Source organism: Capricornis sumatraensis, chromosome 14, assembly GCF_032405125.1.
Source record: "Capricornis sumatraensis isolate serow.1 chromosome 14, serow.2, whole genome shotgun sequence".
Classification (NCBI taxonomy): Eukaryota; Metazoa; Chordata; class Mammalia; order Artiodactyla; family Bovidae; genus Capricornis; species Capricornis sumatraensis.
The window spans coordinates 54,582,019-54,605,560 of NC_091082.1; the positions used below are offsets into that span (position 1 = coordinate 54,582,019).

The following is a 23,542-nucleotide window of genomic DNA, read 5'->3' on the forward strand; positions in this document are numbered from 1 at the left end:
ACCCACAGATATTTGCAGATGCTGCTGTGACCCCAAAGGATGGCTGACAGCAATCCTTTTCTGTAAAGAGGCTGAGGGTAAATATTTCAGGCTTTTCAGACCAGATGGTCTCTGTGGCAACTATTCCACTCTGCCCTCATAGCCTGAAAGCAGCCACAGATGATATGTAAATGAACTGACGTGGCTGCCTGCTGAAAAAACTTTATTTACAAAAATGACTGTGGAACCCATAGAGGTAGAGAGTGGATGAGAGGTGACCAGGGACTGGAGGCTTTTGGCTTACTGGGTACAGAGTTTCTGTTTGGGGTGATGAAAAATGCTGGAATAGAACATAGTGATGGTTGCGCGGCAAAGTTAATGTACTTAATACCTGTTTACTTCAAGATAACTGTATACTTCAAAAATGGTTAACAGGGCGCATTTTACATTACGCTTATTTTAACTACAAGAAAAGTGATTAAAATGGCAAATTTTATGTTTCATATATTTAAGAAGAAAGGAAAAAAAAAATAAAAAGAATACAGGCTGGGGACCAGCTTTGGCCCTGGGGCCATCACTTACTGATATTTTCCAAGTCCAGCCAGGAAACACCCCTCTGCCACAGTACATCCACTGGTTTCTCATTTCTGGGTCTCCCTGGCATCTGGGCACAGTGTCTTGTACACAGGAAGTAACTCTAAAAACAGAACTCTGTTTCTGAATTCCACAGCATGCTGAATGCCTTCCTTTGGACACGAACGTACTAAGGGACACAGTGTTCCAGGTGGGGTCACCCAGCTGGAGTGCTCAGTGGGCCTGGGGCCACACATGTGTTTCTCTGCAGACCAGATGGTCTTTGCTTTGCCTCCTTGCGGCACTGACCCCGCTGGCTCAGACCAGGCAGTCAGCTAAAGAATAAAATCCAGGCATTCTTCATCTGAACCGTGGCAAAATGGGCCCTTAGTCTTGATGGATTGATTTTTTGGGACACTAACTGTAGAACTTAATACAAAAATTCTGCTTGCTCTTTCGTTCAATCATTTTCACCTGTCAGGGCGTTTTAGAACCCTGAATCTGTCATCTGTTGTATTCACCGTCCTTCCAGCTTTGTGTCATTTGCAAATGACTTCCAATGTCTTTATACATGTCACTATGTCCCTGATGGGGACACAGGGTAGGCCAGAGCCAGCTGTGGTTGTCATCAGATCATTAATCAATACTCTTTGGCTGCGATGGATCTGTTGCTGAAAAAGTCACCTAATTGGATGGTTACCATCCGACCACTTCTTTGTATCTTTCCCACAAGGACATCACACACAGTGTAGCTAATAATGCCATTCGGAAATGAAGCCACATCCTTGACAGAATTCTTCCACATCGAAAGGGAAGCAGGAGAATCAGACTCAATTTATTTGGGGTAAAGCACGTGGACTCCAGGGCTCCAACCTTCTAAGTACTTGGAACCAATCTGGTGGCTGAAGTGAAACAATTGCCTGGACCTTAAAAACTGCCAACTTTACCCTGAGATAGCTCAGACCTAGAACCTCAGAGCAGGGGCGAATATCAACAGTTCTGTAATAGCCACGGTCAGAAGGAACCAGAATGCAAATGAAATGATCTAGATGGTGACAGAAGCCAAGCTTTCCCTTCGAAAAGTAACTGAGCAATCATAGCTGAAGGTCTCAAATGAACTAATTTATATTTTTAAGGGCTTCTCAGGTGGCACAGTGGTAAAAAACCCGCCTGCCAACGCAGGAGACACCAGAGACATGGGTTTGATCCCTGGGTTGGGAAGATCCCCTGGAGGAGGGCCTGGCAACCCACTCCAGTATTCCTGCCTGGAGAATTCCATGGACAGAGGAGAGTGGTGGGCTACAGTCTACGGGGTCTCAGAGAGTCAGACATGACTGAGTGACCATTCATTTTTTAAATGCAACCTTCCCAACAGTAAGCAGGGCGGACGTGAAGGCAGACAGCATCGCATGCAGAGGTTCTGAGCTCTCTGAGGAAGTACCGCTGTTCTCATTTCTAAGATACTCATTTCTTGCCCAGAAGTGCATACCAGCCTGGGAATCATCATCCTCTTCAGGACAGGCACTGGCCATGCTGCATCCCAGGGTGGGGAGAGAAGCCCCAGCAGGTCCATCCTGTGGCAGTGGGCGCCACGGACGCTGGCTCTGGGACATGTGCAGTTAGCAGCTCAGTCAAACATTCATCTGCTTGGTCTTCAGTTGGCAGCAATTTGCAAATCTACATTCTAATTTTTTAAAATTCGGCTGTGCTGGGTCTTAGTTACAGCAGGCAGGACCTTTGATCTTCGTGGCAGCATGCAGGATCTTTAGTTGTGGTGTGTGGGGTCTAGTTTTCTGACCAGGGATCAAACCCAGGCCCTCTGCATTGGGAACAGGGAGTCTTAGCCATTGGACCACCAGGGAAGTCCCACAATCTGCATTCTAAATGCTTTTGACAGACATTTACTGAAGTTTCAAAGCCACGTGGGCATCCTCTGTAGCAGCAGCAGAAATTGCTTAGGGCTTGATGATTCGGAAAGTGAGCTCTCTTGGAATTCCCCTAACTGTGGGGCGGGTGTCACATAGATGAGAAACCTGAGTTTCTGGGACTTTAAAGGATCTGCTGAAGCCTCAAGGCACCCAGCTGCTAGGTGTTGGTACCACTGCCTGGCTCACCCTTTCTGCTGTCCCCCAGGGCACCCTGGAGAAACAGAAGGAGGGAGCCATGGAGGCCGCCCTGAGCGCAGGCCACCTGGTACATTTGGAAGACTTTACCACGTGCTCAGGGTGCTGGTGGCCCTCCCCAGGGCCTGGGGGAACGAGGGAGCCCCATCTCACCTCATCAGTGATCTGGCCTCCGAAGGTCACCCATGTTCCTGGAAGGAGAGACACAGGCTGAAGTCAGAGAATGCCCCCAGGGATGCTAGTTCTCCCAAGGGTGCTTAGATCTCAGGTAGCAGGACACGGCAGTTGGGGGAGAAGGCAGCCATGGGGCACCTTGCTGCTCTGCAAGAGCGTGTACTGGGCACGTGTGGACATCTGGCCTTTGGGGGAAGTCTCTGACTCTTGGGGCCGAGGAACCAAGGGGACAGTAAGCGCCCAGAGCAGGCAGCTGGCTGGCGGGCTGTGATGGGTTTGTTGGGGCTCTTGCCACTGCAACTCCTATTCCGGGGACACCCTGTGGGCAGCGGGGCCAGGGCTGTCTCTTTGAAGATGCGCTGGTCTGACAGCCATGTCCTCACGCTTGCTGGGTGGTGTGTATGTGTATATGTGTGTGTGTGTGTGTGTGTAGGTGTACGTGTGCACTGTGAGGTAGAGAGACAGCATGTTCTCGGAACAGAGATCATATCTGGCAAAAGGAAAAAAGGCAAAATCCAACTGCTCTTCATGAGAAACCCTGTTATGTAAGGAAAGAAGGTGCCGGCTTCAGGGACAGGGGGCTTCCTTGGTTCTCTGCTGCTGGGAAGGGGCTGTGTGTGCAGAGCGCCCTGGCGTTCACAAAGGCTGCATCTCTGTCCCCTCCCTGTCCCAGGCCCCTGCACCATGGCCTCCTGGTTGCCATGGCAACCAAGCCTCTCCTTCTCCCCAATCCTGGCTCCAGATGTAGCTCCCTCCCCTCATCCCCAGAGGTGACCCCTTCAGCCTTCCCACCACCCCTGCTTCCGTGGGCACCATGGCACCAAGAGGCCTCCATACTCACCGAGCCCCAGGCAGGAGACCCGCAGGCCCGACTTGCCCAGGTTCCTGCAAGACAAATGTGGTATGAGTTCTCAGCAGCTCAGGGCAGGACCCATTGTTTCCATTGCCCAGTCTCCCGAACCCCCCATGCATGTCATTTAAGGCTCTGAAGGCCAGGGGTCCTTTGGAGAGAAGCTTGCTGCTCACCCACCCTGGGGTAAAGGGCCAACTGTCCCCCACTCCACATGCCAGGGCACGGCCATATTGCTGGGCCAGGCCGTGCTGTGACCACTGCAGGGCCCCGGAAGCCACCGTGGGGAGAAAACACGGAATGGGCCCAGAGTTGTTTCATGGGCTGAAATAAGACTGGTTCAGGCCTTGCGGCCCCGCTCTCGTGAGAAGCTTCTCTTTGCATTTCTTTAGTGTCACGTCTGTGTTCTGTGTATCTTCACTTCCCCTCTTCGTGGAGTACAGGACAAGTTAGTCCCACATCCCTTGGGCCATGTGGCCCCCGGCCCTGTCTCTCTGCAGGAGGAATGGGGGGAGATGAGAGCTCCACTGAGGGGTGCCCATGCCCACAGCAGGCCTGACCCCTAGCCAGAGCCACAGAGGAGGGTGAGAGCTAGACTGACCCCTGGCGGCACAGGTCCTGGTCAGGATTAGTGGCCACAGCTGCGCGGACTGCCCGGGGCCCCACCACAGGCCTACTTAGCACCTGCCAGGTGGGGCCTGTCCCAGGTCCATGGGGACCAGCTGCAGGCTGTCATTAATGCCCTCAGGGGGTCACGGAGGGCAGCAGCACCCTGCTGAAGCCTGGGCTTCCTGTCCAGCCTGGCCTGTCCCTCCTGCCAAGGCTGGCTGGGCTGGAGCCTGCCAGATAGCAGCGGGCAGGGTGGCCCTGTCACTGATTCCCCAAAAGCTCAGTGTGGCAGGAAATCCCCTTTTTCTGATATTCTGTTTTACAGAAGAGCACCCTGGGGAGAGAGTTGGATTCCACCCAGACTTTGAGAACACGCTCCCCACCCCAGTGGTGGCCCCCACCTGAGCCCTTTTTGGAAGTTGCCAGATGGTGAGGTTGACAAGTGGCAGGGTGTGAGTCCACCTCCCTCCTGAGACATCCCGGTCCTGGGACCAGCCCGAGCTGTGATACCCCAAGGTGGGAAGCGAGAGAGCTGTGAGAGATGCACAGGGTGGACCCCAGCCTCCTTTCCCAGGGCCGTTGGATGTTTCTAACTTCAGTGGGTGCTATGTCCTGTTTTTCTACCCCACGTGGGTGGCCCCCTGGGAAGAAGGTTTGGGGCTAGCCTGACCCTCCCCTCTCTGACCTTCTGCAGCCTCAGTTTCCCTGGTTACAAGATCCCTGGACCCTGCCCACATCACAGCTGGCTGTTGACCAGGGGTGGATAGAATAAACTCATAAGCAGTTTGATAACAGTTTGTCACCAAATTTAAGTAGTTCTAAATTGCCCAGCTTTCTCGTTACATTTCCATTAAAATCAGCCCAGCCACTGGCCCACTGTTCCTACAGGATATGCTGGTAGTTATCCTAAATGAGGACATAATAGCAGCTGTTTTCTTTTCCAGAGAGGGGAGTGGATCGGCAGTGGCTACAGGTAGAGCCTCAGAAGCTCTAAGTCAAACCCTGCTTGGACCTTCCTGGCTGTATGCCTGCCCCTGGGTGTATCATGTAACCACCTGAAGCCTCAGTGAGCTCATCTACAGAATGGGCTTGAGATGCTGCCTCTCTCAGGGGGTTGCTGTGAGGATGAAATGGGATAACGTGCGCCTGGGTAAAGGGACACGGAACACTGACTGTGCAGGAGTCTCCTTTTTAAGAGAGCACAGAACTGGGGTAGGGAGGGGGTGGGGGTGGGGGTGGACGCAGCCTTTTCCTTATTCGAGAAATAATGTATAAGTCAAATAGGCTTTAAATGTTACTATGTTAAAAAGGGAACTCAAGTTTCCCCCATACCCTTTTTTCCCCCTATAAATCAATGAAATAATCTACTAATGCCCTCAGCATTGCTTGCGCATTCCAACCCAGAGCCACTTGGTTTATGACCCTAGAAAGAGGCGCGATTCATAACTCCGTGAGGTGACAGACGTTAATTAAACCGATGGTGGTGATCAGGTCACAACAGGTAAATGTATCAGATCATCACATTGTAACTTAAACTTATACAACCTTATGGGTCAATTATATCTCCAAAAACAGGGAAAAAATCCTTGGAATATTCTTGATTTAGCTTTATCTGAAATACAGTATGTATGAAATTCAAGAGCTGATGAATCGAACACATTCTTTAAACGTTTTCTTATATAGTTTAAATCATGCTTGAATTGATGTAGAAAGTGAAGTTGTGTTTTGTTATGTACAAAGAAATAGGAATTAAAAGGGAATTAAAGAAAGAAAAGCACAATGACATCACTTATAGACCCTGCATCAGGCCAGTTCTTTTTAGTAGGTTAGCTAGTTTATCTCACACAAGAGAGAAGATACTTGTGGTGAGAAATTAGAACGCGGCTTAGGAGTGGTCTGATAACAAAGCATCAGGGAGTAAAAGTTCTAATCAGTGGTCTTAACCATTTTGGGTCATAAACTCCTTTGAGAAGCCCCTCCCCTGGAAATGAGCACAGTCATGAAAACCTTTAGAACCTTGTTTGTGATGCCTGGGTGTTTGAAGACTTGGGTACCTGGTCTGGGTAAATCCAGGTGCTGGGAGGGAGACTGAGCCCCCCGCCTCTCTAAAACCACCCCCAGGCATGATGGTGGAGGAGCAATTTCCCGGCCAGGCTCTGCAGAAGGTGAAGTTTTAGGCCTGTCCTCCTGCGACTGCCCTTCATCAGTGTGCAACTAGCTTGTTCAGGGGCTGTGCGGCTTGTTCAGGCACGTACAGCTTGTTCAGGGGCTGGGCGGCTTTAGCAGCAGACAGGTGAGGACACAGGATAGCAGGCTGAGCCCACCTGTGTCTGTGGTTGAAGAGAGGCGACCGCCCTTGCCCATCAGAAGGGGCTCCGAGTTTCCTCGGACGGATGTAGGGTGCTCCGTGATGCAGCTGTGGCTCCACCCACCACCCACAGGAATAATTTAGCAAAACTAGGACACCGCGCCATGCTGCAATTACCCCGCTCAAGTTGTTTCCATGTTAAAATGATGGTATTAGTTCTGCCATCCGCTGCCAGGCCTCCAGAGGAGGAATGAGAAAGGACAGGGTATCTCCGGGCTGGAAGCTTTATAAATACGGCAGCTTGGTGGGGGCGGGGGCAGCCTAACAGAGCATAGCCTCGTGTGGACCTGGGCTGGAGACACGCTGCCACTCAAAACTTTCTACACGGGGAAATCATTTCCTACAGGTTTCCTTCCCCTAATTAAAACTCGCCACAGTGATAAAATAGTTGGCTAAATCCCTAAACCCCGATAATGTTAGTCTTTATTAATTTGTCTCCTGTCCCTCCTGTGGTCTGGAAAAATGGCTGATGAGGACTCAGGGATTTAACCTTTGCTGGAGGAAAACTGATGTTTATCATGCAGCACCCCTGACCCCCACCCCGATGGGCCGCACCCTTAAACACTGCATTTCACTTCTAGGCAATTACACATCCTTTAAAAATAGCTGTTCAGGGCCTTTCACTTCAGCCATCTGGGCGGAGGACAAAAATGTGGTCAGCTGACGGAAAGCAACTTGGCCTTGGAGATGGTTTGATGGACAGGGATGCTGGGGTTTCCTGTCGGCTGTCACCCTGTGGAGCATTATCTGTTTACAGCTCTGCCTGCCCCCAGACTCCAAGCTCCCTATGAAGGACCTGGGCTACCAGACCTTTGCCATCAGATTGCATCTGGCAGCCACAGGTCCTGGGGGTGCTTGTTGGTGTAACGTGGGGCTGAGAAGCCCAGACCTTGGGGCCAGACCCTCAGGACCCAATGCAGGACCCTCTTTTTACTCACAGGTCTTGGTATCTCCCCTCCTCCACACTGAGCACCTCTATTGCTCAGTGCCGAAGGGGCCCTTTGGCAAGATTGTGGCACCCTGGTGGTACAGGCCACATCACCTCAGTGCCACTGTGAAGGGCCAGCTCCTTAAGGAGGTGGTCAGTAGAGGGTGGTCCTGGATCAGGCCCCCTGTAGCTCCCACCTGCATGTACCCTGGCTGTGATCCTGGGAGAGTCATCATGGAACAACCCCATCAGGCAGGGACCCCATACTCAGCAGAGGTGTCTGGTGGTTTGGGTTCTGACTTCCATTTCAGCTCTGAGACTACACACCTACAAGGAAATGAGCCCACCTTCTCCCTCTTGCTGCCAAGGCAAGCTCCCCAGGCCCTGCCACCTGTAAGGACAGGTGGGGTCCCCCAGGGTGGAAAGCTGGAGCTGGGGTCTCAGATTCTGAACCCTCTGGCCCAGTGAGCGCCTTCCTATGCTGCCTGTCTCGCCTTCAGTGCCTCCAGCATGTCACACACACACACACACACATACACAGGCACGCACACACATAGATACCCATACACACAGGTACACACACACTGGTGCACACACACAGAGATGCATACACAGCTGCAGATATACAGAGATCCACACACACAGATGCACACACACAGATTGATACACACAGGTGCACACATACAGATGCACACATATATGCACATACACCAATGTACACACAGATCCACACACACTGGTGCACATACACAGATGCACTTACACAGATGTACACCCAAGTGCACACACACAAAGATCCACACACACAGATGCACATAAACAGATGCACACATAGGTGCACACACAGACAGACAGACAGACACACACACGGATGTACACACATAAGTGCATACAGCAATCTTAAGCATTCAGGGTCTTTGATGTCCAGTCTTCAATGGATCTTAAGATCTTGGCAGGCAAATCCTGTCAATAGCCACATTTCCTGTGTACATTGTTCTTCATACTTTTAGAAATGGTCTCACACTTTTGATCTTAGGGTTGACTTAAAGTCTCGGCAGGTAACATGTATCTAAACTAAAAAATAGATTCTGTTTACTCTTAGTTTTCGGTTCTCACTTGACAAAAGATAAACCACCAGAGTTTCTAGAAAAGAATTCTGCTCTGGATTGTCCTTACTGAGTTGAGAGGATGGGAACAAAAGCTCTGTGCCCCAGAGACCCATGAAAGCATGTCAAATGTCCCCAAAGATCCGGGGCAGGAGGGTTACAGATGGAGATGCAAAAGGCCTTGTTATCCCAGAATTCGTCTCGAGGAGGCCTGGGACTTACGCCACGGGTCCTTCACATGAGGTCCATCTTCTGGGCATCGGTCTAAGGTTTAAGCTAGAGGTTTAAGCCACACAGCTCATTTCTTCGGATCCTCTCTTTAGTACGTTTCAAGTTGGTATCAACCAATACCAGCTAGAAACCCATTCTCCTCAAATACAACCAGATTCTTCTGCAGCTTTTTCTGAGGTTGGTGGCCCATGTGATTTGAGTCTCAGAGAGCAGAGTTGGGAACCAGGGACCTAACTTAGCTTTTCTGGTTCATGAAGATGGTTTGTGGTAAGAACTACCCTTCCCCTGGAACATCATTCTCAAAGTGCTCAAGGCTCTAAGTGCAGAAAACTCGTGAGTAAGAAAGGCCAGGTTCCACATGCACCAATACAAGATTGTTTGGGGCTTCCTGACTCACTTCACTCTGTGTGACACTCTCTAGGTCCATCCACGTCTCTACAAATGACCCAACTTCATTTGTTTTTATGGCTGAATAATATTCCATTGTTATTTGCGAAGCAGAAATAGAGACACAGATGTGGAGAACAAACATGGGTATCAAGGGAGAAAGAGGGGGTAGAGATTGGGATTGACATATATACACTATTGATACTATGTATAAAATAGATAACTAATGAGACCCGAACGTATGGCACAGAGAACTCTATTTAACGTGCTGCGGTGACCTAAATGGGAAGGAAATCCAAAAAGGAGGGGACATATGTATATATAAACTTGATTCACTTTGCTGTAAACAGAAGAAACTAATACAGCATTGCAAAGCAACTATCCTTCAATAAAAATTAATAAAACAATTAAAGGATGGCCAGATCTCTAGCCGGGTGACCCAGGGGTCCAGGGTTCAGACCCCGCCCTCCTTTTGCACCTGGGTACATCCCATTGGGCATCTGAGCAAGACCCTGGGTAGGGCAAGGGGGGATGCAAGGAATGTCAGGAAGGGCCGCCTCCCCTCCCCGACACAGGCCCTTTGCATGCTCTCTACATATAGAGTCAGGGCGAGTGCACCCAGAGCACGTGGGGGGCTGGGCCCAAGCAGAGGGACACACAGAAGCCAAGCCTGAGCCCTTAGCAGAGAACTCTAGCTGCTGCCTGTGCCCTGCAGAGCCTGAATCCTGCTGTAGAGGAACCTGGGTCTGGGGTTCGGCTCAGGTCAAGGAGTGGGGGAAGGTTAACTCTATCACGTGGTTCACCCTATATCCTTGACTCTTAAACTGAGGTTTGTCAAGGTGGCTTAGCTGCAAAGACATCAGACCGCTCAGGGGGCATTCCTGAGGCCTGTGTGCCCTGGGGGAGGGCAGGGCACCTGTGGTCATTGCCCTGGGGCTGCCAGAAAGAGGAAGTATCACATAGCATCCGACATGGGGGGCTCAGCTCTAGTGACAAACCCCATCCCCCGCCCCCAGGAAGGGAAACAAACAGGCAGAAGGAGAGAAGAGGCATCATCATCCCCCACCAATGATCGGGGGGAGATTGGGGCCTGACCCTGACTTCGATTTTATTTTTCCCCCACATCTGCCAAGCACCACCCCCCAACCCCCCACGGATACCGTGGGGAGGGCACCCCTGCCCCGCACAGCCCCGCTCACTGCATACCTATACTTCATCCCGGGCTGCTTCACGCTGGCATCACCCGCGCTCGGGAGGCTCTGCACCGACAGCTGTCCCAGACTCCGGGCCACCATGGCCACTGCACGGAAGCGGCCTCGGGTGCCCAGGCTGGGGCTGCTGGCTGCTGGCCGGCCCAGCCGCTCCTCGGGGCCCCGGCCCTTGAGGCCGTGCTCCGAGCATACGAAGGACACCTGCATGTCGCCGGTACTCAGCTCCTGACCACGTCCCCTCTCCTTCTGGGGTCCAAGGTCATCTGCCCCTGGAAGCCCCGCTCTGCCTGGGACAAGACTTTATCCCAGAAGCTGAAGGAGCTGCCAGGAGTGAAGATTTCCAAAGGCAATGATGTAGAAAAAGCCCGTGTGGTCTCAGACAGAAGGGAGTCAAATTTCCAGAAATGTGCTAGAAAAGATCTGATCAGATAGAACTCAGAAATCCAGGGGAGGGGGGCGATGTCATTTTCTCTCCCTTCTCTGCGGGTCCGTCCTCTGCCCCACCCTGGTCTGGCTCTGCCTGCTTGAGCCCCCAGCCCAGCTGTGTCCAGCAGGGCTGGGCTGCCAGTAACTCGCGACCAATGAGCGACACTGCCGGCCTCTGACAGCAGGAGGAGGAGGGAGCGTGCCTCCCATCAGGGTGGCAGCCTGGGGGTTCGGGGAGCAGCTGCTTCTCCAGGCTTCCCCGGGTCTCTCAGAGGGAGCCTGGCTCTGCGCACCGTGGCTGTTGAGACTCCCACCAAGTCAACGAGGTGACTGGCGAGAGGCGCGGGAAGTGCGGGAGGCGTCTGGCGATTCATTATTAATGAAGCGGATGCACAAGCCGCCCGACTGCCCTGGCCGATCCCCGGGAGGCCGGCACCGGTGTTCCAGTCTGACAGCCGCTCAGCCGGGTCTGCACAAGGCAGGCACTGCAGCCGGGTGGACGGCTGAGGATGCAGGCAGTCGGCCTGGCCAGCTCTGTCCTGTGGCGGTTCTCACCCAAGAAAACAAGGCTGCCATCAGGTTTTGGCACAGGAAGTCAAATCACCAGAGATCTGGAGGAGAGAGCGCCACTCTTTCTGGCTGGTAATGACCCAGGTGAAGTGAGGAAAGAACCCTGCGGTCTCAGAGACCTGAGATGCTCCAGCACTCTGCATAGTACTTAGCTTGCAGCTGATGCTCAGTAAACACTTTGAGTGAATGAATGAATGAGCTAAGGAATGAATGAATGGATGGAAGGATGGATGGATGAATGGATGAGTGGATGGATGGATGAATGGATGAGTGAATGGATGAATGAAGATCCTCTGCTTTACCCCAGCCTCCTTTCCCACATTAAGGGGATCAGGATGAAGATGGGAACAAGCTCTTCTGGAGCAAGGTTAAGGGGTTCCCTGAAACCCAGAGAGACGCCCCCATTGGCAGGAAGGGCTGGCTTTGCTCGCTGACCCCAAGCATGCCACTCTCACCCTGCAGGGTGGCCCTTGCCATAGCTGACTTTTAGGTCCCTTTCTGCCCTGTGACTGAGAAGGAGAGGGTAGATGGGAGGCAGGTGGTCAGGCTCTGCTGCTAATTTGCTGTATGATCCCAGGCGAGTGTCCTGCTGTCTCTGAGCTTCTGAGCTTCCATTGACAGAATGAGATGGCTGGCCCGAGGACCGCTCTGTCTCTCAGGACCTGGCTCTGCAGGAACCTTGCACGCCTTCTGGCTATCTATCCTGTGCTCTGACACAACTCAGAGAAGAAGCCACCCCAAGATGTTTACAGAGGATGGCTGCACTTGCTTTCAGATCTGGCCCTGCCTTTTTGAGAAGTTAATAATAAAACCTTGCCCCATCCAGTCCCAGCCTCCCTGCTCCTGAGCTGGGAAGCCAGGGGCAAGCGACTCCCTCTCCAAGCCTCAGTGATCTTGTGTCCAGCGCAGGTCACCAAGGTGTTCAGATAACAAAAGTGCTCACACTGGGGTCCGGTCCTCAGGAATCACTCCCACTATCCCTCAGCAGAGAGGAAGGGCTTTCTGGCCATGGAGTTAGGAGAGGTCCTTGTGAGAGACTCTCCCTACCCCTACTGGTAAGTGCATCCTGTTTGTCCTCCCCATGGCCTGACTTGGCAGCAGGAACCGCTCCCCAGGGGGGGAACTGGTCCTGGGGAGAGAGGGAAGGCAGAGCTGGTACCTTTGCCAAGGGGGCCCTGGCAGGTCACAGACGCCACCTGTGGAGGGCAGTAGGGGCCCCTCAGGATCCACAGGGCAGCGCTGCCTTCCTCTTCCACCTGCCTGTGAAAGTTCCACCTGCCTGGCGTGGGTCCCTGAGCCCCTTTGGTGATGGGCGATGGGAAGGAGGAAGGGCAGGCTGCAGTGCTGGCCCCTCTACCAGCTGGGCTCTCCACCAACTGGGCCCTGCACTTGAAGACAATAGACCCTGGCACTCAGGAAGCCCACAGCCCTGCTGAAGAGGCTGCAGGTGGCCAAGACCCTGCCTCTGGCTCCTCCCCAGGCTCATGGAGCTTATAGTCCACCGCAGGGATGCTCAACACCTGAGCAGGATGCTAGACGGAATCAGCAGCTCTGGGGCTGGGCCTGGGAAAATGCATTTCTTTTTCTGAAGTGGACTATTTTTAAAGTCTTTATCGAATTTGTTACAATATTGCTTCCATTTTATGTTTTGATTTTTTGGTCCTGAGGCATGTGGGATCTTAGCTCCCTGACCAGGGATCAAACCTGCACCTCCTGCATTGGAAGGTGAAGTCTTAACCACTGGGCCGCCAGGGCAGTCCTGGGAAGCTGTGTTTTTATCAAGAGATTTGAATGGTGCTATGCACTGGCCTGGAGGGTGTGGAGATCCCCTACTACATTCCACCTCACTCGGTTCTCTGTGCACTGGCAAATCATTGGATCCCACAAGGGACGGCATCTCACTATGGATTCCGTAAGGGACGGCATCTCACTATGAATTCCTCAGGTTGCTCTTAACCAGATGGTATGCTCTGAGCTTTAAGTGAGATTCACAAAAACTTAGTCACTACAGTGTGTAAAAGGTCACCCATCTCACCTCCCAATCCAGCAATTCCACTCCTAGGTATGTGCCCAGAGAACTGAAAACATAACGCCCATACCGAAACTTGAACACAAATGTCCACAGCAGTATTACTCATCACAGCCCCAAAGTTGTAGCAATCCAAATGTCTAACAACAGATAAAATAACCAACGAATAAACAAAATGCAGTCTACAGCCACACAGTAGAATGTTATTCAGCCATACAAAGGATGAAGTACTGACACACGTCCCAACAGGGATGATCCTGGAAAACGTCATGCTAAGACAAAGAAACGAGTCATGTGCACGCTAAGTCGCTTCAGTCGTGTCTGACTCTTTGAGACCCTATGGACAGTAGCCCACCAGGCTCCCCTGTCCATGGCATTCTCCAGGCAGGAATACTGGAGTGGGTTGCAATTTCCTCCTCCAGGGGATCTTCCCAACCCAGGGATCGAACCTGTGTCTCTTAGGTCTCCTGCATTGGCAGGCGGGTTCTTTAAGGCCATGTATTGTGTGATTTGATTCCATTCATATGAAATGTTCAGGGGACTTCCCTGGTGGTGCCATGGTTGGGAATCTGCTTGCCAATGCAGGGCATACGAGTTTGACCCCTGGTCCAGGAAGATCCCACCTGCCTCGGAGCAGCTAGGCCTGTGTGCCACAACTACTGAGCCTGCACAGTTAACTGCTGAGTCAGTCCCATGTGCCTAGAGCCCGAGGTCCGCTCGGCCACGAGAGAAGCCACCGCAGTGAGAAAACCGCGCTCCACAACTAGAGGGCAGCCCCCGCTCGCCACAACTAGAGAGAGCCTGCACAAAGCACTGAAGACCCAGTGCAGCCCAAATAAATAAAATAAATGTTCAGAATAGGCAAATCCATAGGGTCAGAAAGCAGACTAGTGACTCTAGGGGGTGAGGGGAGTGGAGAATCAGGGAACGACAGCTAATGTGGGTATGGGATTTCCTTATTGGGGTGACAAAAATGTTCTAAAATGGATGATTTTTGCACAATTATATGAATATACTAAAACCATTAAATTGTAAGAGTTGGACATGAATGAGTGACAGAATAACAAATGTGTATATGGTATGTGAATTATATCTCAATATAACTGTTACTGAAAAAAAATGTCAATGCTTTCAAAAGACTCTGGGCCTTCACTCTTGCTGCTCCCTATGGGAGTGCCCTTCCTGTTTCTCTGCCTTTGAACTCCCTGTCATCCCCTGGCATCAGCTGAGATAGTACATGCTGTGTGAAGCAGTCTCCCCCGCTTCTCAAGCACCAATAAACCTTCCTTCCTCTGGGTGTCAGACCTCAGCCTCCCCAGTGATACCAGAGGCCTGGGGGCCACACAGGAGGCACTCTCCCAGGACTCTTGAACCTGGCCCGGTGCAGAGTCCCCAGTCTCCGCTCAACCCTCTGTAACATGTTGTGGGGACAGTGGGACACCTGGCCCAGTGTAGAGTCCCCAGTCCCCGCTCATCCCTCTGTAATGCATTGTGGGGACGGTGGGAATGGGCGTCTGACCTCAGAACCAGCTTGGGGAACCCAGGACAAATGCGGCGGGTCCAGCAGAGAACTGCTGAGTGGGAGTTGGGCAGGTGGGTTTGCGCAGTTGGAACTTTCCACGTGCTTCACACAGAGGTCACAAACTCTTAAAGTACTTAGAAAATCACAAGAAAAGACAAGAGTGGAAAACCAAAAGCGTAAGACCTCAAACTGAACTTGCCACAGTTAAATGTCACCCCAAAGGGTCTCTCCTTTCAAATGTGTGTTGGTGGAGAAGTGAGTCCCAGACAAGGGCTTCGCGCAGAAACATTGAGTGTGGATGGTTTTGAGCCACAGCAGATTTGGCGTTTTTCTGCCTCTCCAGTACCTGCTGTTGTTAAAGCAGCTGTTTCCTGCCATGATGAATCAGAGGGGAAGCCACCCCGAGTAAAAGCCCTGCCGTGTCTATAGAATGCTACCAAAGAGAGCTTCTTGCAACAGGAGCTTCTGGTGTGGTGCCTGGGATCCAACCTCAACCTGCCCCAGGGGGCTGAGGAGACCCCTGGATCGTGGCATGGCAGCTCTTCCAGAGTGACTGGCTCGTCTCGCCACCTCTCTCCCTCCCTCCCTTCCTTTCCATCTGCTTGATGGCCACACAGAACACAAGCTGCTTCTCCAGGTGCTTCTGTTGGCACCCATGGTATTTATTCCCAGACAGTTTCTCTCTCACCAGGAGCCAAGCCTGGAGCTTTGGTTTCCATCACTACCTTATTTAGTCCTCAGGACAATTCTATGAGGAAGTGACTATATATAGTCTCTGCTTTCCAGATGGGGACACTGAGACCGGGGGAGACCGCATGACTTGTCCAGAGCTGGGTTCCCCCCAGGACACTCAGTGACATTCCTGCAGGCTTGGGAGTTGAGTCAGCCCTGGTGACCCAGTGTGGGTTGAAACACGTCCCCCAAAGGGACATATCCATGTCCTAACTCCTAGCACCCATGAATGTGACCATCTTCAGAAAAAGGATCTTTGTAGATGTCATCACATAAAGAGGAGGTGATTGGGGTGAGCCCTAAATTCAATGATTGCTGTATTTATAAGGAGAGGAGGACTTGGAGACTGACAGAGACACACAGAGGGAAAATAGTCATGTGAAGACAGAGGCAGAGATTGGAGTGATGTGTCTATAGACAAAATCAAGGAAGCGCAGACATATTACAGAAAGCAAGCTTATGGTTGCCGAAGGGGAAGGGCTATTGTTCAGTTGCTAAGTCGTGCCTGACTCTTCGTGACCCCATGGACTGCAGCACACCAGGCTTCTCACTATCTCCCAGAATTTGCTCAAACTCATGTCCATTGAGTCAGTGACATCACACAACCATTTCATCCTTTGTCACCCTCTTCTACTCCTGACTTCAATCTTTCCAAGCATCAGGGCCTTTTCCAATGAGTTGGCTCTTCTTATCAGGTGGCCGAATCAGGTGGCCGAAGTATTGGCGCTTTGCCTTCAGCATCAGTTCTTCCAATGAATATTCAGGGTTGATTTCATTTAGGATTGACTGGTTTGATCTCCTTGCAGTCCAGGGGACTTTCAAGAGTCTTCTCCAGCATCACAGTTCGAAAGCATCACATCAATTCTTCAGCGCTCAGCTTTCTTTATCATCCAACTCTCACATCCAGACATGACTACTGGAAAAACCATAGCTTTGACTATATGGACCTTTGTTGGCAAAGTAATGTCTCTGCTTTTTAATATGCTGTCTAGGTTTGTCACAGCTTTTCTTCCAAAGAGCAAATGTCTTTTAATTTCATGGCTGCAGTCACCATTTGCAGTGATTTTGTGAAAATAAAATCTGCCACTGTTTCCGCTCCCAACTGGGAGATTGGGATTGACATATACACACGACTATATACAAAAATAGGTAATTAATAAGGACCTATTAGACAGCATAGGGAAGCTACTCAGTACTCTGTAATGACCTATATGGGGAAAGAATCTAAAAGAGACTGGATATGTGTGTGTGTATAACTGACGCACTTTGCTGTAAACCTGAAACTAACACAACATTGGGAAGCAACTATTCTCCAATTAAAATTACTTAAAAAGCCAAGGTTGGATCTTTCCCGAGAGCCTTCAGAGGGAGTGTGGCCCTGCTGACCCCTGGCTTTTGGACTTCTCGGCTCCAGATCATGAGAGAATAAGAAGCTGCTGTTCTGAGCTTCTGCGTGTGTGCTGTGTTAGGGCAAACCCAGAACACTGGTAGAGAACCAACTCAAGGTAGACCTGCCCCACCCATCACCCCAGACTGGTCCTCTCACCAACCCTCACCTGTCTTTTCTCCTGCCCCTCTTCCTTCTTCCTACCCATCCTTTAAGACACACTGGCTTCCCAGATTTTTCAAGGAAGTCTTTCCTGACTGACCCAGCTTGAAGTGACCGCTGTGAATAAATGAGCAAGTCTATTTGATGAGCTTGACCACAAATCAAATACTGTCTGTGATTTCTGTAAGAGGCCAGTGGTAAGAGGCCACACTCTAGAGTCAAAAATTGCAGGCAGGCAGGACCCTGTACCCTGCCAGAAGCTCATGGCCAAGGCTCGTTGCCCAGGGCTCCCTGCCCTCCAGGCCATATCAGAGAGTCTCAGACACAGCTTCCAGTCCTGCTGCCGAGGAAGCAGCAGGAGAGACATTTCCAGAAAGAGAATGTTCTGGAAAGTGGGTTAAGACCAAGACTGGGAAACACCATCCAGCCAGTACTTATAGAGGTTTGGACTGCTCTAGGAGCTGAGAACAGACCAAGGTCATGCTGTCAGCGGGATGCAGGCGCGCAAAAACAAGGTGAGAGGATAGTGGGCTTGAGGGCGATGCACTGGGCATCTGTTTAGACCAGGTGGTGGGGAAAGTCTCTTTGAAGCCGAAGTTGCGCTGATGGGAGGGAGCCAGCCCTGTGAAAACCTGGAGGATGCACCCTCTGGGGGACACTGAGGATGTGCAAGGACTGCGGGATGCAGTGAGCTCCTCTGAGATATGGATGAAAGGCAGGCGCACCCCAAGCGGGAGGAAAAGGAGTACAGGCCAAAATCAGAGACAGCGTGTGCGGGATCCAGTGGGGAGTTTGGGTTCCTTCCCAGGGCCGTGTGTGGCAGAAGAGGAGCATCCTTTAACCAGGTCTGGTGTCCACCTGGCACCATGTGGGCCCGTGACCACAGCTGCTGCTCTGTCTCAGGCCACACATCTGGACCCTCCATCATGCAGCCAGGTGGACGTGGGAAGGGGGAGCTGACACAGGGACTATGGAGATTTTAAAATTCAGTGCCTTTGTTTCTTTTTAAACAGCAAGAGTTGAGGACAGTTTAAAAAAAAAAATGGGTGAAGTTAACAAGAAATCTTTTCCCAGCTGTAGGCTCAGTTCAACTGATAATGTGTTGGGCTGGTGGCATGGTGTTTGCCTTGCTCCACCAGGCAGCACTTATCTGGAGGTGTTATCTTTTTAATATTAATATTTAAGACCAGGTTTAACAGAGTCCCAGCCCAGCTGCTGCCAGAAGCATTAACCTTGGAAGGGCATTTATCTGGGATCTTTCATAACTGGTAACCATGGTTCCGGAGGCTCACTTCCCAGTTAACTGAAATTCCCAGGTGCAGCCATATGAAATCCACCAGATGAAGAAAGGGCCCCACAGTGCGACCACCTCAGATGCTAAAGCCTCAAGCAGTTTTCTTGTCAACCCTTGCTTGGGAAGCAAGGTTCCCAGGGTGTTTCAGCCCCACGGTTAGTCCATCAAGCTTCAGATGCAACACAGACCTTTTCCTTGGAGTGTCAGGCAAATAGGACATTTTCCCAGTATCCACAACCGCAAGCTGTGTTCGGGTCCTAGGGGTGTTGCAAGAGAGTTCATCGAACTGGGGGGCTTTGAGCAACGGAACATGGTTCTATCACATCAATGGGGGCCAGAAGGCTGAAATCTGGGTGTGGGCAGGGCAGGGCTCTCTCTGTAGGCTCCAGGGGAGGGTCTGTCCGGGCCTTGGCCAGCTTCTGGTGACCACAGTCCTTGGCTTGTGGCCACATCACTCTAATTTCTGCCTCCGCCATTACAAAGCCTCTTCCCTGTGCAGCTTCACTGGGCCTCTTATTAGGATACCAGGCAGTGGATTTAGGGCCCACCCAACTCCAGTGTAAGCTCATCTAATTACGTCTGTACCACCCTATTTCCAAGTAGCCTCTAGGAATCCGGATGGATGCAATTTGGAGGGACATAATTCACCCCAGGGCACCCTTCTATAAATCGTATCTATACTTGAGGGAGCTGGGGTCTCCCAGAAGGAGGACAACCCCCTGGCCTCTTCCCTTGGCCTCCCCGCTACTGCTCTTGTCTTCCTCACTCTGCCCCAGGGCTTCTCTTCTCAAATGTTCCCCTGTCCCCTTGAACTGGAAGGTTCTTCCCCACCTCTTCCAGTGGTCCTCCTTTCAGATGGTTGGGGTCTAAGCTGTCCCTGGCCTTCCTGACTCTCTTGGGCATTTACCTGCTTTTTCTTTGTCACCCCCCTCACCAGGATGGAACATCCAAGAGGGTGAGGAGGGACCCTGTCTGTCCTGACTATGCAATGTCTGCAAGTCTGTTGCCTGGAGTCAAGTAGGTCCTCAATAAATATTTCTGAATTAATTAAAGGATGCTGAAATTCCAATAATCTGGCCACCTGATGTGAAGATCTGACTCATTGGAAAAGACCCTGAGGCTGGGAAAGAAAGACTGAGGGTAGGAGAAGAGGGTGACAGAGGATGAGATGGTTGGAAGGCATCACTGATTCAATGGACATGAACTTGGGCAGACTCTGGGAGATAGTGAGGGATATGGAGGCCTGGCGTGCTGCAGTCCATGGGGTCACAAAGAGTCAGACATGACTTAGCAACTGAACAACAACTGAAACAGCCGAACAGCAACAATCAATGACTTGGGCTTTCCAGGTGGCCCAGTGGTAAAGAATCCCCCTGCCAATGCAGGAAATGAAGGTTTGACCCCTGGGTCGGGAAGATCCCCTGGAGAAGGGAATGGCAACCCACTCCAGTATTCTTGCCTGGAGAATCCCGTGGACAGAGGAGCCTGGTGTAACACAGTCCATAGGGCTGCAGAGTCGGACATGACTTAGTGACTGAACAGCAACAACATCGACGGACAGCCCCTCCCCCCAAAAAAAAGAAGAAGAAAATTCAGACCCTCATCTCCCTCTTGAGAAATCTCCAACAGAATCAGGAGGTCCTTAGGGCCAGTCTCGCTGACCCTTTGTCCTGTTATATCTGGATTTTTAGAATGCAAAGCCTTAAGAATTCTGCCACCTAATGGACTCAGGGCAAAAGTGCTTTATATCTTTAAATGACAACCACGTGCTCATGCAATGACCCCTGAAGACCCAAACACTTGTCTGCAGGAGAAAACGTTTCAGCAACAGGGCTGGTCTCTGTTCCACTCTCCAGAGAACAGCCAGATAACCCCTGGGGCCTGTGGTAGGTGGAAACCAAATCAAATATAGGACACTCACTTAAATCTGGACTTGAGATAAACAACAAATAACTTCTGGTATAAGTATATCCTGATTATGGCATAAACTTGTTATTTGTTTGAAATCCAGATTTAACTGGGTGCTCTGTATTCTGGAGAAGGAAATGGCAACCCATTCCAGTATTCTTGCTTGGAGAATCCCATGGATGGAGGAGCCTGGTAGGCTACAGTCCACGGGGTCGCGAAGAGTCGGACACGACTGAGCGACTTCACTTTCACTTTCTGTATTTTTATTTGCTAAATCTGGCAACTGAACACAGACTGAACAGAAGCCGGGAGGGGGCTTCTTCTGGGTGACTGGCTCTGGCCAGGGCTTGTCCCTGGAAGGCACAGGAATAAAGCTGAATATTTGTCATTTATAGACTCAGCTGCCAGCTCTGGGGCTCTCTGGCCACTTTCCGAGGCTTTCAGAGAAGAAAGGGGGAGGGTCAGTGCACTGTCACTGATTCCAATGACAAGCAAGCTAAACAGAGTGTCCTTCTGAGGTTCCAGTGGAATTGAGCCCTACAAGCCCATCATCCGACAACCAGGGACACCTAAACCACAGCCTTTGCTAATCACAGCTTTAAGCATAGTCGCAGCAACCAGTTCAGAGGCCACCTGTTGAAAGACACTTCCCATGGAAAGGACAGGCCAACCCAAGCACATCTTGGTCCCTAGGACCTCGCACGTTCTGATGCTGCCATGGATTTGTGGGTAAGATGATGAATCGAGGACTTTCCCCTAATTAGTGTTTCGTGCTCATGCTCAGTTGCTAAGTTGTGTCCGGCTCTTTGAGACCCCACGCACTGTAGCCCGCCAGGCTCCTCTGTCCATGGGATCCTCCAGGCAAGAATACTGGAGTCGGGTGTCATTCCCTCCTCCAGGGGATCTTTCTGACCTGGGGACCAAACTTGCATCTCCTGCGACTCTTGCATGGGTTGGCGGATTCTTTACCACTGAGCCACTTGGGGAGCAATTCGTGTTAGTCAACCCGTAATAATTAACACATCCCAGTGAGACAGCAAGAAGAGGGATGACATAGTAAGTGTACTCTGCTGCAGTTTTTTCAAAAAATCACCATCTCCCCACGGAGGAGATACCAAACACCGCAGTGTTTATCTCTGGAGCAGAGGACCACACAGACCCTCGTTTTCCCTCTGTTACACATTCCTACGCAGTCAGCATTCTGCTTTTGCTTTTGGCCTACCACGCAGCATGTGGGGTTTCAGTTCCCTGACCAGGGATCAAACCCATGACCCCTGTAGTGGAAGCTCAGAGACCTAACCACTGAACCGCCAAGGGAAGTCTTAAGGTCAGCGTTCTTAAAACCCCAAGAATTTACCCCGGTTGACAACAAAATGGTTACCCCGTTTCCTGGGCTGCACCCCTCTTGCCGCAGCCCTCGCTTCGGCCAGGGGACCTCCTGCCCCCGCCCAGCGCCCTGCCCCGCCCCTTACCGGTACTTCATGCCAGTGCGCCGGGCGGTGCAGCCGTCCAGGGAGAGGCCGTGCATGCGCAGGAAGCTCTCCATGTTCCTGGCCTGGGCGGCCGCCCGCACCTCCCGCAGCCGCTGCAGCTCCAGCGTGTCGGTCTGGCGGACGGGGTGCAGGGCCCAGTCCGAGTGACACCTGCTGCTCACGCTCCTCAGGCTCTCGCTGTACGTCATGGACAACATGGTCCCACCCGGCCCGGGAGCCGCCGCTGTCCAGATGGTAAACGCCCAGTGGTGATGGGTTAGAGAGCCTCCCCCTGCCCCGGGTTTCCCGGGCTGGACGCTGGCCCCGGGGGCAGGGGCGGTGGCAGAGCCACATCATCCAGCTAGAGCGGCCACCCAGGCGTCCTGGCGCCGGGGGACAGGGCCTGGCCCCAGGATATGAGCACCTCCTGACATGAGGTTCTTGGTCCTCAAAACTGCGCTGGCAGGGAACTCTGGCTGAGCCACCCCCTCTGTCCCCTGCATCCACGAGACAAGCCCGGGGGGAAGCTGCGTTCTAGGTGGGCAATGTCAAAAGAGCGCTCCGGATAACAGCGCAGGAGCATGCAGAGAGCCCGGCCCCTCTGCCAGGGCGGAGGACTTCACGGCGCTCCCAGGAGTTGTTCCCTGGGTAAAACCAGCTACAGGGCCGACCGGAAGGAGCGTAAGCACACCTGTCGCTGAAGCAAACTCTCGTGTGATTTTGCCGGGAGTGTCGCACCCCCGGGGAAGGCCCTACTCGTTCACAGACTGGTGAAGAAGGCAATGCTATCCACACCGGCATTCTCTGCTTGTAGAAAGCGCCATTGCACCAGCGCAGTTCTTTGGGCTCCATGCGCAAATGAATTATGTCACAGTTTAGTTTTTGCAACAGAAAACAATGAGCGGATGCATTTAAGGAGGCAGTGAGGCGGGGGCAGGGGGAGGGAAAAAGTTGGTAAATTGCAAACTTAAATGTTAAAACCCATTGCTAAATCATCACCTGAAGTGATGATTATACTCAGAAACTAAAAACGTAAGTGTCCATCAATAGGGAAACTTGCTATGTACCTGATGGTCAATCAGATTTCTGTGCAGCGTTCAGGAGTGAGGTGTCTCTGCATGAACTGATAGGCAATGAGCCCCAGGAGGCAGAGTCAAGAAAGACTAGGCGAGGGGAACACGTGTGTGCACAGAATGCTGCCGTGTGTCAATGCACACACACATGTGAACGGGTCAGTTGGAGGGCTTCACCATGGCTGTGCCTTAACATCCTACAGGGGTTTTGCCTGGGCAACACGAACACGGTCGCAGGGGGCAGGGGCTGTGCTACAGTCCAGGGACTCCCTTCTCCCCTCACACCTGACCATGGACCTCCACCCTGTCACTGAGTCAGGTGAGATTCATCTTTTCAGCTGGGTCAGCTGGGCCAGCCCAGGAGGTGGAGGGACCAGCTCTGTCCCCACCTGTGCCCCAAGGGAGAACAAGCTCCGTTATCCTGGGAA

General features: G+C 51.8%; 1 protein-coding gene across 5 annotated transcripts in view; it reads right to left on the bottom strand.

Moving 5' to 3' along the window:
* The window catches only part of KCNAB2 (potassium voltage-gated channel subfamily A regulatory beta subunit 2), a 56,637-nt gene that overhangs the window by 23,197 nt on the left and 9,898 nt on the right, over window positions 1-23,542 (bottom strand). For 2 of the 5 annotated variants that reach the window (XM_068986632.1, XM_068986631.1), the window contains exons 1-3: window positions 10,535-10,746; window positions 3,691-3,734; window positions 2,829-2,866 (exon numbers count right to left, since the gene is read on the bottom strand). In XM_068986632.1, the coding sequence (XP_068842733.1) occupies window positions 2,829-2,866; window positions 3,691-3,734; window positions 10,535-10,746 (294 nt within the window). Of the gene's footprint in view, window positions 1-2,828; window positions 2,867-3,690; window positions 3,735-10,534; window positions 10,747-22,041; window positions 22,260-23,542 lie in introns of those variants that run through there. The other 3 variants (XM_068986634.1, XM_068986633.1, XM_068986630.1) reach the window with 2 other exon arrangements.